The following is a 15,550-nucleotide window of genomic DNA, read 5'->3' on the forward strand; positions in this document are numbered from 1 at the left end:
CTTTCGTCTTCACTTTAGATTAAATAAGTATTACATGTGTAGTCGAGACTTGACTAGCGTTAAATGTTTCGCAGATGTGACAGCTAGCATATTAATCACAATACATTCCTCTTCCTGCATTGTACATAACTTCTGTTAAACTGTAAACAACTCTGTTAAAATTCCCATTTTACCCATGTTAATTGTTGAATTATTGAAAGAACTTAGTGTTTGCAGGGTGTAAACATTAAATATTGCAGTAAAAGAGGATGCTTAGAAGCGGTCTGCTGTCTGATTCATGTCATACCCATGACAGGAAAAGAAACAAATATTTTTGAAGACTATGAAACATCAGCCCACCCCTCTGGTCTTTTAAATGTATGACTTTTCAAACATGCAGCATTGATTCTTAAGGCAACTAACACCAACCTAAAGAGACTTATTACACAAGTCAAGTATTGTTTGAACACAAACCTTTAATTAAAAGTAAATATACCCAGAGTCTCACTGGTATCTGCTACTGTATTACCTGGGTAGTTTTTGGATTTCTTTTCTTTAAAACTGATGAGAATCATGAAATCTGAATAAGAAAGGAGGAGATGGAGACATTTAAAGAGGGGGGAAAGGGACCTGACTGGCATACATTTGAACTCAGTGTAAAGAAAAGACATAGATAACATAGATCGTTATTGCAGGACTGGATTACTGACCCTAATACACAACCTCTGCTCTCATTCCTGCACATTGTTTCCCACATGAGTGGAGATTTAGTGTAGGAGTGGCTGGATTGAAGGTCGACTGATTCACCAGCAGGTGCTGTGTCAAAATCTGCTGTTATTGACCTAATTATAAAACTCCCAAAAATACACACAGTGTTGTTTTTAGTTTCAACTCCAGTTGCATCAGATCTGTTTGACATTTGGTAATCAAGAGTGGAAATGGATTGATATATAATTTTACAGATTAGCCAGAAGTATTTTCATAAAAACAGGAACCTATATGTTAGAATTTAACTCCCTGTATACAGAAGACCACATATAACCTATAAACTGTTTATGTTTTTTTAAATGGCAGATTTGTGTTTTATAGTGTAGCACAGTGACAACAAAAGCAAAAGGTTTTTGTTTGGGATCAACTGAGCAGCCTTTCGTGGGGGATCAGGGTCCTTTACAGTCTGAAAACATGCATGTTAATTGTTATATTGAGTGCATGTGTTTATTGTTGTTTATCCCTTCTGTGACTGGCTGGCCACTTGTTCAGGGTGTACCACATCTCACACTGTCAGCTGGGATATGATGTAATCCTAAAGATAAAGCAAGTGCAGAAACTGGATGGATAGATATTTGTATTAGAGGTTACTTAGACCCAGGCTACCTGGTCACTCATCCTCTTCTTACATGAAACCTCTGGATGCATTTGTTAGGCATCCTGAATGTTGACCGTGTTGAAGTTTTGCCAGTGGGACCAGGTCTCAGGGTACTGCAGTACCGCATATTTGGGACAATACACTGTCTCAGCTAGTGTAGAGATTCTGATCTGAAGAATAAGCAATTGAATGTTGTGATCAGGAACAGAGGATGTTGAGACCTTTAAAATATGTTCCAGAAATTTCATAATGCCTTTGCATTATTTGCTTTTTGAGGGCAGAAACTGCCGTGGATCTGTCTTGCATGCACATAACCAATGTCCTCTCTGTGTGTTTGTCTCTATGGAATATTCATATCTATAGAGATAGCTATAACTTCCTTGTGAAATGTCTCAGCTCCCCATGTGCATCTATACATTTCAGGTCACTCACCTCATCTTCCTAATGTCGGTGTTTCATCTTTCCTTTTGTCCTGCCGTCTCCTGTAACTCCAGCTAAATCTCCCCCTCGTACTTTTGTCTTTTTGTGAAAGGTAATGCTCTAAGTTGTTTTTTCTGGCTGCTGTGGCTGTCGTGGTACGACTCTGAACATGCTGCCTTCTAGCCGGTGTCCTGCTCACTGCTCTGCAGGCTTGCGATGCAGCTGGTGGTCCAGGTTAAGAGACGGAGAGGTGGGGAGGGAGAGAGAAATTGCAGCATTGAGCCAGTCCAATCTGCTTCTGATGAGGCAAGCAGTATCTGAAGGTGTGTGTGTGTATCTGTGTGCTGAACAGAGGCTGCTTGTTCATTCAGCACATTGTATGCACACTTTTCTTTATGGTCGTCTTGGTTTTTATTAAATGTACCAGAGAGATCAGTCTAATACAACTTTCCTTTCTAAGCTGCTTTTAGCTGAATATGTTTGGTTATTTGTTGTCATCAGTCTTGGTTCCCTGCAGCAGCATACATAGAAAAAAAGGAAAATTGTGAAGCAGCTATTATAGATGCTTGTGAAGTGCTCAGAAAGGACATCCTTCACCAAGGCCAGTGATGCATTTTGCATTAAATATGAAAGCGATTCTGATCCACATCAAAATGTAATGGCTTCTCACTTCGTCAGCGCTCCAGCTCTCCACCAACTTCAATGAGATCTGGTTTGGTCGTCTGGCCATCACATGCTTTCACCTCTTGCCTTGGAATAGAATAATTAATCAGAGATTCATCAGCAAAATCTGCTTCATCATCATTTCTTTACTGTTTCATGGTGGTTTACAGCCCACTGGTTATCTGTCCCGCCCACATCTTTAATGATTTACTTCACAGTCAGCGCTCTCATAGCGTTATTTTCAGCTGGCGGCAGGCAGCTGTATTCAGGAGTAGATGTTAGGAAACCCATTGTCAGTGGCCTGCTCAGCAGTTAATGGCAGACGGACCCAGTTAAAGAGCAGCTGCTGGACATGGCAGGGCTTTTGGTGGGTAAAGAGATGCTGATTTCTGCAGAGTTACTAAAGACCAAATAAGAAGTTAAAAGACAGAGTATTGATCATGTGGAAACACTATAGATACGGAATTCTTTTTTTTAAGCTCTTTATGTCAGTAGACATGATTTAAAGTTATAATGTGTAACAACAACAAAGATTTATTAAAACCATGTTTTAATTGGTATCTCATTTAACGTGGAATTTAAGATGTACATAAAAGTGTGCGCACTGTGATTGTGCAGCAATTTTTATTAGAATATTATTAGTAGATTAGTATTAGATGTATGCAAGCTAAAATCATCTGTAGGGATCTACACAAAGTAGTAATATTGAAAATGTCCTGCAGAGTTTAGCAGGGCTATGACCTTTTAAAACCTGAGATTACCACACTTGGGGGGGCTTTGAGAGCAGATGGTGCCTCACTGAGCCAAAATGGCCATTCTGGGACCTCGACTAAACTGTCTGTATTAAAACTTCTCTAGCTTGTTTCTGCTTCACTTTATCAGAGCTTGTCTTTGCAGAGATGTTCACATATTATATATGATATGATACTGTGATGGAGGTTTAGAGCTACAGCTGCATCATTTTTCCTGAAACTTGTTTCTTTTATTTAGCCTGAGACTTTTTTCATTTATGCTATGTTTCATCTTCATGCATTCATTTATTCTTCACCAGTAACATATCCAATATTAACTTAACAAATCTCCTTTTACTATGACTCCAAAAGTATTCAATTGGACCTTGTAGCTATAGAGATATACTAATTTCATTATCGGTATGCAATTTTCAAGCAGAGGCCTAAACGAATAGACACAGGGCACAAAGGGTAAATGCTATTTAATGTTTGATTTCTAAATCTGATGCTGATAATTTAATCCATTAGTTTTGATGACTGGTGTAAAAAGGTTTTTATTCTCCTGAATGTTGTCACACCCCACATCAACCTCAACTTTAAACAGCTGCAGCTTCACAACTGACCAGTGTCAGTCTGGCTTCCGCTCTATACATCAAGTTTTGAAGGTATAATGACAAAAAAAGGTGCTGATTAAATACTGACTGAATCAAATGAATGGCTTGTTACCAGGCCTCTGGAGAGCTGAATGACATGCACATGAAGTAAATCAGCCATTTGATTCAGGTGTGTTGGAGAAGGGATGCATCTCATAGTTGCAGGATAGTGGCTCTCGGAGTGGACTTAGCCACCCCTGGCCTGCACTGTTAGAAATTAAGTCGTAGGACACATAAATCCCAATGTCGAGGGTCCACTGTACAAGCCATAGTACTGCTTAGATAGCAAAAAATCCAAACAACCAGCTGTAATCTGACCAGTATCATGTTTTATTTTTCAACTGAACTGAATTGTCATTGTTTATATTTACATCTGGAAACTTGCTTATCACAGATAATCTAAACTGTAGAGCATGCAAACATAGTGGATGGCATTTACAGGAATTTAATTTGAAAAAAATGAGCTGGCCTTTCTGTTGAACAGAAAACTGTTCACACATTTCCTTCTGCTTTTCTATTAGCTGCACAACACATTCAAAGACAGCCCCTTTGCACCTAATTTGTAAAGATAGATTACATCTAACTAATTTCAACAAGACAGGGCTCAAAGGAAATATGAGTGGGGAGAAAAAAAACACGTGAACAGTAATCTGTGTTAGACTATTTTACAGAGCAAAACAAAAGAATATAAAAAAGAAATCTGCCGTGGTGAGTGGTATATTTCTCACTGAAAGGGTTAAAACCCTTTTTATGAAATTGCAGTAGAAACTTTTTTAAAATGTAGTACTTTAGCACAAATAGTAAAGCTCATGACACATTGCAGTAGTCCTTGATCACTGCCTGTCATCATAATTTCCTCCCACATTACGAGTCATTTTCCTGTTTTTGTCTCAGCCTCAAAAACGATGCAAGTGTAGCAACAGAGAAGAAACTGGATCCGTTATATGGTTGAACGTGATCATCATTCACTTTTTGCCTGAGCATTTTCCTCACCTCCAGAGGGGTTTGAGGGCTGCTCAGGTTCACCTTGACTGAGGTTTGCTGCCTCTGAGTTATTTGTTTGCTGGACATTGTTGGTTTCTGAGATGCCATTTTCCTGAGTCACTGCAGGAGACCCATTCTTGGCTTGTGCATCTTTTCCATCCACTGCTTGACCAAACGTGTTCTCTTGATGTTTACCTTCAAATGTTTTACTTGGAGTCATGTCTTGTAACTCCTTATCCATTTCCGGAAGCAATGACAATCTTTTAGACAGTCTCTGAGGCAGGAAGCTGGACAGAGAAATTCGGTTAGATGACCTGAGCGTAACCTGACTGTTATCTTCGCCCGATAAAAACGGAGAAGGACCGGCCCAGTCGGTAGTTGTCTGCTGTTTCTGAAACTGTCTCTTCTTGATGTAGATGACCAGGAATCCCACCATCATCAGTGACAGGGCTCCACCTATTAGCCCTGCCACTATTTTGCTGTGGTTGCTTGTATTGTCTGAATGGTCTTTTATTGGTTTGGTGATGTGTGTGATTGTAGTTGAGGGCCGTGCAGCATCACCACCTGTAACCGGATGTGTACTTGTAGCCTGGTCTTTAGGCTTGATAGAAGCAGTGACAGTAGAGGTTGGGATTGACTGTGTTGGAGGTGAAGACCTGGAAGTCGTTTCATCTCGGCTGACTCGAGAGGTTGATATCTTTCCAGTGCTTTGGGTTTGGCTTGGGTTGCTTACCATTGGTGGTACTGTTGGAGGTGTGGTTGGGTTGCTGGCTTCATGGGTTGGAAACATGGTTGGTGTTGATATGGTTTCAGATTTGACTGTTGTTGTTCCCAAAGAGTCGTTTGAATCATGAGATCTGTTACCGATTGGAGTCCCTGCTGTTTGAGTATTCATTAGAGATCTTGCGTGAGTCGATGCTTGAGTCATGCCCATGCTTGTTTTTACATCAACGATGGTTGACGGTGTGATATTCAAACCCGAGGTCTCTGATTGCCGATCCAAGTTGGACATCTGCTGCATTGTCTGCTGGTCCTGAGAAAACCTTGTTGAGGTCACCCCACCTGCTGTCACAGTGGTGAGGTTGTGATCCAGACCAGATGTCACTGCGCTGCTTTCTTTCAGTGACAGCAGCCATACGAAAGCAAGGCACAAGAAATGTGTCTTCATTTTCCTCCCCAGTCGTCAGGCTGTGTCTTTCAAGCTGAAACAGAGGAAGTTATTTTAACGGTAAAGCACAGGAAACAGTCTGAAGCAATGCAGTTTAACGAGGAAATGACCAAAATGAATTTAAATAGAATTGGTTGCGTTTGCTGCATGATCGGTTCTGAAAGTGCAGCTTGGAGGCACGTTTCTTGAATGCATGTGTTATTTTAAGAAAAAAAATGTTGCAGTCTTATCTGAAATTATGCAAATTCTTCAGTCGTAGGTTACATTTAGCAATAGTTCAATCATAAGTAAATGGAAAATTATTTAATACGTTTGTTTGTTTTTTTTTTGTTTTTTTTTTTACCCCAAGCTTTTATATATATATATAATATAAAGAAAGTAAACATTCATTTTTGAGTTGAGAAAGCAACAAAACGTCAGCCTCTGCTGATAGGACACTATGCAGTGATATTGGGCAAGACTTTAGAGAATAAACCAAAAAATAGGATTTTAAAAGAAGCTTCTTCTTTACTATTTCATAGTTATACATTCTTCCAGGGCTAATTGGTTTGTTAGATTTGCCATCCTTGGCTTATTTTGTGTATCAACATCATTTCAAAGCTCTCAAATAATCAATATTTTAAACATACTTACCGGTATCTTTACACAGATGAGCCCGGTAGCCGTTGAGCTGTCTCATTACAGGATGTATTGTAAGCTGGCGGTGAGACGTTTGGATGCTGCCTGTTTTAAAAGCTCTCCAGAATAAATGCAGGAACTAAAGGCAGGGCAGCCCCCACTTAACCAGAATGTGGAGACTTGCTCTTGCCTCACTGACAGGAAGTGAAACATATGAAACCAATGTTTTCTCAGATGACAGCGCTAAACTTAGTAGTTCATGTTTTAACACCATCCTGCAGAACTGCTGAAAACCGTAAACTGACCGAGTAAAACCTCCAAAGTGATCTCATGCTTCACACATACATTTAGCTCCTGCACAGCTCTCTTCTGGACTCAGTCAACCACAGTAACCAGATCAGCCGCTTTATGTCCGTTCTGGTTCCTGCATAATAATACACAAAAAAAAAGGTTAATAAAAGCAAAAATTCTGAACCGTTTAACTTAGTATTTTATGTTATTTAAATCTAAGAGGGTATGATTAAGGTTTCTTGTTGCTCTTAACTGTGTCAATACAAACTGAGGAGACTAAGCTAGGATGGGTTATTGGCTGTCAGCTGCACTTTGTTCGGGCAGCAGCGGAATTTTATTTATACTCACCAAAATTAATTTGAACTAACATTTAGGGCATTGGATGTGTTAATTTAGAGTCCTGGTCATGTTTATATAAAAGAAAGCAGAGGATGAAGATTTTCTTCTCCTGGTTTCCACGTGGTCCAAAGCACTGACCGATAACATCACAAGCCAGACTCTAACCATGTGCTTGCTGACTTACTGACTCCCTGATGGATGTCTTGTTTGTTAAGGCCTCGTAAATTGTTTTATTTTAAACACTTATATTAATATGATTCAGTCACATAGACTCAAATGAAAAAACTTACTTTTTTTTTGGATCATACCAATGGTAAGAGAGATTTTTTTTATTTATTTATCCATCTATCTAATACATAACCAGATCAGGGAAAATACAACACATGATGAATTAGCTTTAGGAACACAACTAAGACTTTAGTGTAACACTCCCTGTTTCAGGGCTAGCACCCTTCACTACAGCTGGACCTCTTTTCAGGTATGAGGTACATCACATTATTGGCTCCCATCAGTTAAATCAATTAGTTAAAGTGACCACATTCAGTTATTCAGAAATTAGTCACTTTTTATTCATTTATTAGGGGGATCAGAAGCCAAATAACATACTGTTACTGTGCGCTGCAGATGATAATGTATCTGCAGCAGAATAGACATGAGCCACGTTTTCAAGTAAAAATGTTACCAGGTCTGATCTAAAAATGTTCTGGAAAGGCAGCTAATCCACACATGGTATTTGTCATTTCAGTTGCCACCACTTTAATGGAAAGCAGCACACTTTTGAAATAAGTTAGTGTATAAAAAATGAAATAAATCTTTTTTTTTGTTTCTGTGCTGTTTGGAGTATTAGTCTAATCACCTTTTAGAATTGTATTTCTATAGAACTGTAACCAATGTGAGAAAAGAGACAGCAACCTAAACAATGAATAGCTGTTGGTTTCAAACATAAGACGGATACCATGCAAAAATGAATTTATTTTAAATGTCAAAGTAAAACAAGGATTTCTTTGCCTATACAAGTCATGAAGGAGCAGTAATATTAACAGTCAGAGCTTAGTAACAGAGCTTTGTTTGTCATCAGCTTTACCAACATTTCATTATGTTTTGTGGCAGCACACATGAAATCTAAATTGAAATACTGGGTTGCCTTTGATAAAGTAACTTTGTAAACATCTTCCTGCTGTTCGTCTGTTTACTAAATCATGTCATTCAATTGATAGTCAGTAGAGGAATGTGGTCTAAATCAAGTTGGGGTTCAACAAACGTGGCAAATTTAATTGAAGCATGTCTCATCGAATAATTCATGAAAAATGCATGTGGCCTTTTAAAGCATTAGATTCTTATATTGGATATAAAAAACAAACAAAACATATAATGGACATATAATGAAACACTGGACTTTTTTTGTTATTAGACATAATCAGTGTCACATTTCTTATCAAAAATATCCCGATAGACTTAATCAATGAAAAAACATTTACTAATACTTTAGAAACAGAATGTTGTTGGATCTGAACTATTTGATGTTAGATCCATAATAAAGTATTTGTTTAAAATTTTAATAGTTCTCAGTAAAAAGAGATGAAAATACTCCTAATATTAACTACCAAAGCATACGTATTCTGTCAGCGTTAGCATACTTTCAGATTTTCATGCAAGCAGCCTTAAATTTTACTGCAACTGAAGTTACAATAACACACAATTTGCTGAGTGAAAGTAGAATAAATCAAGAGAGCTGGTTTTAACTGAGGTGGGGTTACCTCCTTAGACAACTAGGGGCATGTCTTCTATATCCCTGGGAACCTCCAAACAAGAGTCCCTGGAAGTGGAGCTCTGCATCTGATGGGTTTTCTCTTCAGGAACAAAAGTCATTTCTTTGGTCCCGTCCTCATGTCCTGCTCCAGCCTCCGCTCTTGCCTCTTGTATTTCGGCAGACCTCTCTTCCTCCATCTTCCCGTCTGCCCTTACCTCTTCAAGGATGACGCTGGTGTCACACGGACCAACTAATCCACCAGTTTCTGCTTGGTCTGTGTCCCAGTAGCCTGCACCACTCACCAAGTCCAGGTTGGACCGTGAGCTCCTGGGAGCGTATACCCGGCGCTGGAGGAGGAAGATCTGATAGGCGAGTACTATGATGGTAACCAGCAGGCAGATAATCACCCCTCCAGCTGAACCCACAGCTATCAGACCCATTTCAGTGTCAATCAAGCAATCGCCACGAGGGATGATGGTCCCATCAGTGGAGTTCTGGTGGTTACTGGTAGTGTAGCTGGGCTCCACTGTAGATGCTTGGCTGCCATCTTGGTCTTCTGTTACAGATGAATATGTCTGTATGGTTGAAAGTTCTTGGTCCGCATCAGTGGGAGCTAGCAGCATCTGGTTGAGTAGGAGAAACATACAGAGTGCTCTGGTGGTTTCCATTGTGTTCTGAAATGAAGAAATCATTTAGAGATTAAATTCAGCCTTAAAATTTAGACGTTAAGGATTAGAAATAAAAGTTTTAAGCAACATGAATGAAAAAAGCTGCCACCGGAGCAAATTTTCACTGCAAAAACTTCCTGTGTTTACTGTTACATTGTCATTATTCTGTTAAATGCTTACATGAGGTGATCTTTTGGAGATCTTGCTGTTGAGATGGAGAGAAGCACTTGTTGCAAACAGGTTTGAGAGAAGCTCTGAACTTACTTCCTGAGGTGCTATATGGGTCTTTTTTTTGTGTCTAGTTATTTCTGTATCTCTGCCTTGACGCCACACTTTTACAAAGAGAGAGCAAAATTTAAAAAAAAACATTTAGTGGTGACTCATATATAGCCCTGAGTTTTTCCGGTCTGAGTTCAAGTGTTCAAAGCACCTCAAACACAATCTCGCATCGTTTAGTTTAGATCACGTCAATTTATATTTCACCATATACAACTTTTTCTCCTTTTCTTAGGTTCAAGACAGGCCAGATTAATGGAGACCTGCTCATCTACCATGTCCTTCTCACCCTTAAACCCTACTACGCAAAGCCCTATGAGATAGTAGTAGATTTAACTCATGTCGGACCCAGCAATCGCTTCAAGACCGACTTCTTGTCCAAGTGGTTTGTGGTCTTTCCTGGCTTTGCTTATGAGAACGTGGCAGCAGTTTATGTCTACAACTGTAACACTTGGGTGAGAGAGTACACCAAGTATCACGAGCGACTGCTGACGGGCCTGAAGGGCAGCAAGAGGCTCCAGTTTATTGACTCTCCTGCTAAACTAGCTGAGCACATTGAACCGGATCAACAAAAACTACCTGCAGCCACTTTGACATTGGAGGAAGACCTTAAAGTGTTTCACAATGCCCTCAAGCTGGCCCACAAAGATACCAAGGTCTCAATAAAGGTGAGGTCGCCCTGGATTAAAACTCTAATCGTTGATTAGGTAAATGAAGAGATTTAAGCAAAACTTGGGTTTCTTTGTGGTTTTTTTTTTTTCTGATCAGGTGGGCTCGACGGCTGTTCAGGTGACCTCAGCTGAGCGGACTCGGGTTCTTGGTCAGCCTGTCTTTCTCAACGATGTTTACTACGCCTCAGAGATTGAGGAGATTTGCCTGGTGGATGAGAGCCAGTTCACCCTCACCATGGCCAATCAGGGCACACCTCTCACATTCATGCACCAAGAGTGTGATGCCATTGTTCAGTCGATAATTCATATTCGGACACGCTGGGAGTTGTCTCAGCCTGACTCAATTCCACAGCACACAAAGATCAGACCAAAAGATGTCCCAGGAACTCTGCTCAACATTGCTCTGCTCAACCTGGGCAGTTCTGACCCCAGCCTCAGGTCAGTCTCACAGGGCAGCAACCTCAGTAACTGTTATTGTAAATTCTTAGATTGCATTGGTTTAAGATTTCCTTCACTAGACCTAAAAGTCCTAAACCAGAAAGAACAGACCACACAAGAACATCTTAGAAACTTAAAGCACTTGCAAACAGTTAAGTGAAATGCTAGCTTTTTTTTTTAAAGCCCCTTAGAGAGACGTAACCCCTTTAACCTGTTGCCTGTCTTGCATCCAGGTCTGCAGCTTACAATCTACTGTGTGCTTTGACTTGCACCTTCAACCTAAAGATTGAGGGACAGCTGCTGGAGACATCAGGCCTCTGCATTCCAGCCAACAATACCCTCTTTATAGTCTCCATTAGCAAGACTCTGGCTGCCAATGAGCCACATCTCACACTGGAGTTTTTGGAAGAGTGCATCTCAGGCTTCAGCAAGTCCAGTAAGTCTGCTACATACCTTTACACATCAGGGTTGCACCAGGGCTTGAGTCCACATAGAAGGTTTCTGTGGTGGAAAGCATTGCTTCTCAACAGTTTATCTAAAGCTCCACTATTAGCCCCAAGGAACAATAGGAAACAATTGAAGGTAAAGCGCTGATGTTCAGAAAAGACACTAGCTCTTACTGCTTACTGTTCAGATAAGCAAAATGTTTGTATGGTTTTCTTAAACTGACTCAGATATTATGCAAAATAACAAACTTATGAGAAGATGCAGCTCTCCTATCCTTTCTAAAATATTCTGATTGGCCATTTTAGTGACATTAGATCAAATAAGTTTTTTTTTTTACCAAACTCAGGCCAATTGATTGAAGATCTTTCAAAAGCAAAGTTGAATAGTAATTGAGAAAATGTCATGTTAAATGTATGAATAATTGCACAATATTTGACACAGTAAAATGAGAGTTCTGTATATTCTGTTTCAGGTATTGAGCTCAAGCATCTCTGCCTTGAGTACATGACGCCATGGCTGCTGAACCTGGTTCGCTTCTGTAAGCATAACGATGACGCCAAGCGCCAGCGTGTCACGGCCATCTTGGACAAACTCATCACTATGACAATCAATGAAAAGCAGATGTATCCCTCTATCCAGGCCAAGATCTGGGGCAGCCTGGGTCAGGTGAGTGTGTCCATCCAGTGGATGCAAATGTTTAGTCTGGATTCTGCTATCTGCAACTGTCTGTCCTTGTTTTCAGATAACGGATCTGCTGGATGTGGTTTTAGATAGCTTTATTAAGACCAGTGCCACGGGAGGCCTGGGCTCCATTAAAGCGGAGGTCATGGCTGATACTGCAGTGGCTCTGGCTTCAGGGAATGTCAAACTAGTCTCCAACAAGGTAAGACATTCCAGTGTGGGCTAAAACAGATTATTAGAGCATTTACTGTATGTTGGATGGAGTTTGCAACATGATAAACATTGTCAGGCTTAATGACCAATATCTGGACTATTCCAGATTTTTAAGCCAACTTCACACCAGGTGTGTGCTTTGCATGTTTGGATGTCATGGTTTTCATTTAAGGTCACATCTTAACCAACCAACTCTTGTTATTAGAGGCTTTCTTTGTCGTCAGAGGTTTCTTTAGTCTTTTTTTTCTCCACTCAGCGAGCATAGCAATGTTTTTGTAAGAAAATCCTTGAGTAAAACATGGCATCCTATTATATTTTAGTCTTTTTTCTGTGATTCAAAATAATTATTCCTTCTCAGTGGTTCAGGTGAGTTATGGTGTACCCCAGGGCTCCTTCCTAGTCCCCTTTATGTTCTCTATTTGCATGCTGCTTCTTGTTCTGCTTGTATCAAACCATAAACTACATCACCAGATTTTCATAAATGACACTCAGCTGCAAACACTTATAAAACCCAAAGACCTCGGCAACCTGGAAAATTCAAATTGTTTTTCTGACATTAAATCCTAGGTAGCTCAAATTTTCTTGAATTTTACATAATTTTGTTTGGTACAGCTAAATCACCATGTCCAAATCAGCTGACACCAGACTACGCGCTTTATTGTTGTGACACTTGTAGCACAATAATGCAATTGTGAGTAACACAAAGTTTTAAGTTTTATGTCTCATGTAACTTTTTATGTCTGCTTGGTTTGGTCTGACTGGCGTCAACCAACATTGTACAGACTGTTGTGTTCTCTCCAGGTGAGAGGTGGTTAAAGACAAACAAGACAAAGTGAGAAACAATATTCATGGCAAAAATTTGAGTCCAAAATACTGAAATATGTGTGGATATGTTTTTTGCATATTGTTACATAGCAATACACAATAGTACTTCATTTACATGATGATATTGTAAATCTTAAGACCCCACTACAGAGGTTTGGATGCGCATCTTCTCAACTTGGCTTTGCAGGCCATCACATAAATACTCAATAATCATTCTCAGCCACTCAGGACAAAAGAAGAATTTGATGATATTTAAGCCAACATACTTACCAAGTGCTTACCAAGTCTGTTTTGGGCCACATACAGGGTTTCATTAACAAACAGTATACATCAGTATAGACTGGGAAGTGAAGGGTAGAAAACATAAGTTCATCAACAAAACAAAAACTGTATGAACACTGAATACAGGAGGGTATAATCGAAGTTTTACAAGAATTCATTTACACAATTTGTCCCCCGATGTGGCCAACATTTCTTTGGATGTGTAAAATGCCTGTAACCAGACATTTGGACTCGTGTTGCACATTCTTTCATGTTGTTTGATCCTGTTTTCAAACCTCACTTCTGTGTGCAACCCAGAGTTAACCTGGTTAAAACTACAAATTCTTGCTCACTCATGCCAAACAACTTCATATTAACATGTTATCAATAAAAGCAGAAGACCTGGTCTGACATTATCTAGTGGCAGATTGAAAGAAAATTACATTTTTTTGTTTGTTTGTTTTTTGGGAGGATTTTTTTCTGAGTCTATACTTTTTATAAAAACACTTTGTAGTACAAAGTAACTCCAAAAAAGTGAAGCAGGAGAACTTTAAAAGATTGAGAACAAACTTGTTTATCACAGAATTGCTCTATTCATTTTTTCATTAAAAGCTCAGCTTGAAAGAGCAAATCTACTTTGTCAGTTTTTTTTCCAATTAAATACTGATATGAGAAATCAGCATTAATATTCATATTTACTTACATTTTGTGGATGGAAAAAAAAATCCAAAGTTGTGAATCCTGCCTGACTCAGAGAAACAAAAGAGGCAAACTCATCCACTCACTATCCATCATCTGTGGGCTCTGGGTCCAAATTCAGCCTGCAACTCAGATAAACAAACACAACACACACAGGCAGATACAATAGAAAAGCCAGGGCCTGGCTCCTATTATAGCAGACATCAGTGTTGCACTGAATAGTAGCCATTGTGAGGACTGTTGACTAAGAAATGGCAGGCAGTGTTTAAGCTGTAGTGCTGCTCCCCTCACTGATTTAAGGGAGCTTTCCTAAAGTGCTGCACTGAATTAAAGGTATCAAATCGACAACTGTACACAGCTCTTGGACAATATGTGAGTCTTTATGCTGGTGTTATCTACTTCCATTACTGCTTGTTGTCAAGTCAGGACAACCTACTGAGCACAATGGAGGCTTGTTCTCTGGACTTGAGCTCTTTGTCAACCAAGATTTGAATAAATGCTGTTTTCTTACTGGATAGAACCAGAGCTGTTTGTCGTGTGCATCAGCTCCATAACCAAATAGGAACATGAAACATGAGCCACAAGTCTAGATTGATGTCAAACAAAAACTGGGAGAGTTTAAAATCTATACTTATGTTTGAAGTTGTTGGCAGCGGTCAAGGCTCAAAGAAGTTTTTTGTTACAAAGCTTTGAAAAGCAAAAGTTGATCTGATCGTTCTGGTGTGATCATAGACTTTCTAAGGCAGAGGTGTCAAACTCATACACAGTGGGCCAAAAAGAAAAAATTTAAACAAGCTGAGGGTCGGACTGGTTTATTTTTTATTAAAAACCTTTTTAAAATGACCTTATCGCACATACAGAACCTGGAACTAACAGCCTGTTCGTTATTGCCTATAAAACAACATTTATCATTAAATAAATGAAAAGAAAATAACGTGTGTTCAAATCTGTTGCTTGTATTTCTTATGACTATATGCATTTTTCTTTTTCAGAGTTATTTCAAGTGAAAACATTTTCTACTGGCAAAAAAATAACAAAAAACTGGCAAAAATAATTTCCTCATTTGAAAAATTAAAAGCCCTGTATATTACACACACACACACACACACACACACACACACACACACACACACACACACACACATACAGTCATATATATACGTATGTGTGTGTGTGTGTGTGTGTCATAGTTCATCATGGAAGTCATAGAATCAAATACAGCTGCCAACCTGTGCTGCCACAATATTAAATTAGTTGAGAATTTTTACTGCCATCATAAACTCGGGTTCATATTCAACATTTTCTCTTTTACAGTTTATTCTATTCTATTCTACAGTCATTTAGCAGACGCTTTTATCCAAAGCGACTTACATTTGAGAGGAAGAACAACACAAGCATGAATTCAAACA

At 39.3% G+C, this 15,550-nt stretch overlaps 3 protein-coding genes across 6 annotated transcripts in view; 1 reads left to right on the forward strand and 2 right to left on the reverse strand.

The window, feature by feature from the left end:
• Window positions 1–15,550, forward strand: part of nf1a (neurofibromin 1a) — a 101,297-nt gene that overhangs the window by 57,435 nt on the left and 28,312 nt on the right. For all 3 annotated transcript variants that reach the window (XM_041994272.1, XM_041994275.1, XM_041994273.1), the window contains 5 exons: window positions 10,142–10,574; window positions 10,675–11,015; window positions 11,249–11,451; window positions 11,935–12,128; window positions 12,205–12,345. In XM_041994272.1, the coding sequence (XP_041850206.1) occupies window positions 10,142–10,574; window positions 10,675–11,015; window positions 11,249–11,451; window positions 11,935–12,128; window positions 12,205–12,345 (1,312 nt within the window). The remainder of the gene's footprint in view (window positions 1–10,141; window positions 10,575–10,674; window positions 11,016–11,248; window positions 11,452–11,934; window positions 12,129–12,204; window positions 12,346–15,550) is intronic.
• Window positions 4,198–6,735, reverse strand: LOC121645685 (protein EVI2B). The gene is made up of 2 exons (XM_041994285.1): window positions 6,598–6,735; window positions 4,198–5,998 (listed from the first exon to the last, which is right to left on the reverse strand). The coding sequence occupies exon 2, from the start codon at window positions 5,962–5,964 to the stop codon at window positions 4,774–4,776; it is 1,191 nt and encodes a 396-aa protein (XP_041850219.1). The 5' UTR covers window positions 5,965–5,998; window positions 6,598–6,735; the 3' UTR covers window positions 4,198–4,773.
• LOC121645687 lies at window positions 8,593–14,412 on the reverse strand. 2 transcript variants are annotated; one of them, XM_041994288.1, is made up of 2 exons: window positions 14,146–14,412; window positions 8,593–9,636 (listed from the first exon to the last, which is right to left on the reverse strand). In XM_041994288.1, exon 2 carries the CDS (start codon window positions 9,628–9,630, stop codon window positions 8,974–8,976), a length of 657 nt encoding a protein of 218 aa, XP_041850222.1. In that variant the 5' UTR covers window positions 9,631–9,636; window positions 14,146–14,412; the 3' UTR covers window positions 8,593–8,973. The 2 variants fall into 2 exon arrangements, with proteins under 2 accessions (XP_041850222.1, XP_041850221.1); XM_041994287.1 differs by lacking the exon at window positions 14,146–14,412 and adding an exon at window positions 9,811–10,129.

The sequence above is a fragment of the Melanotaenia boesemani genome, chromosome 9 (assembly GCF_017639745.1).
Source record: "Melanotaenia boesemani isolate fMelBoe1 chromosome 9, fMelBoe1.pri, whole genome shotgun sequence".
Classification (NCBI taxonomy): Eukaryota; Metazoa; Chordata; class Actinopteri; order Atheriniformes; family Melanotaeniidae; genus Melanotaenia; species Melanotaenia boesemani.

Coding starts and splice junctions, on each gene's coding strand:
- LOC121645687 (XM_041994287.1), bottom strand. CDS start 9,999: ATGTTTTTTTTTAAATTTTGCTCTCTCTTTGTAAAAGTGTGGCGTCAA. Junction 9,637..9,810: donor TCTCCAAAAGATCACCTCAT/GTAAGCATTTAA, acceptor TCTTCATTTCAG/AACACAATGGAAACCACCAG.
- LOC121645685 (XM_041994285.1), bottom strand. CDS start 5,964: ATGAAGACACATTTCTTGTGCCTTGCTTTCGTATGGCTGCTGTCACTG.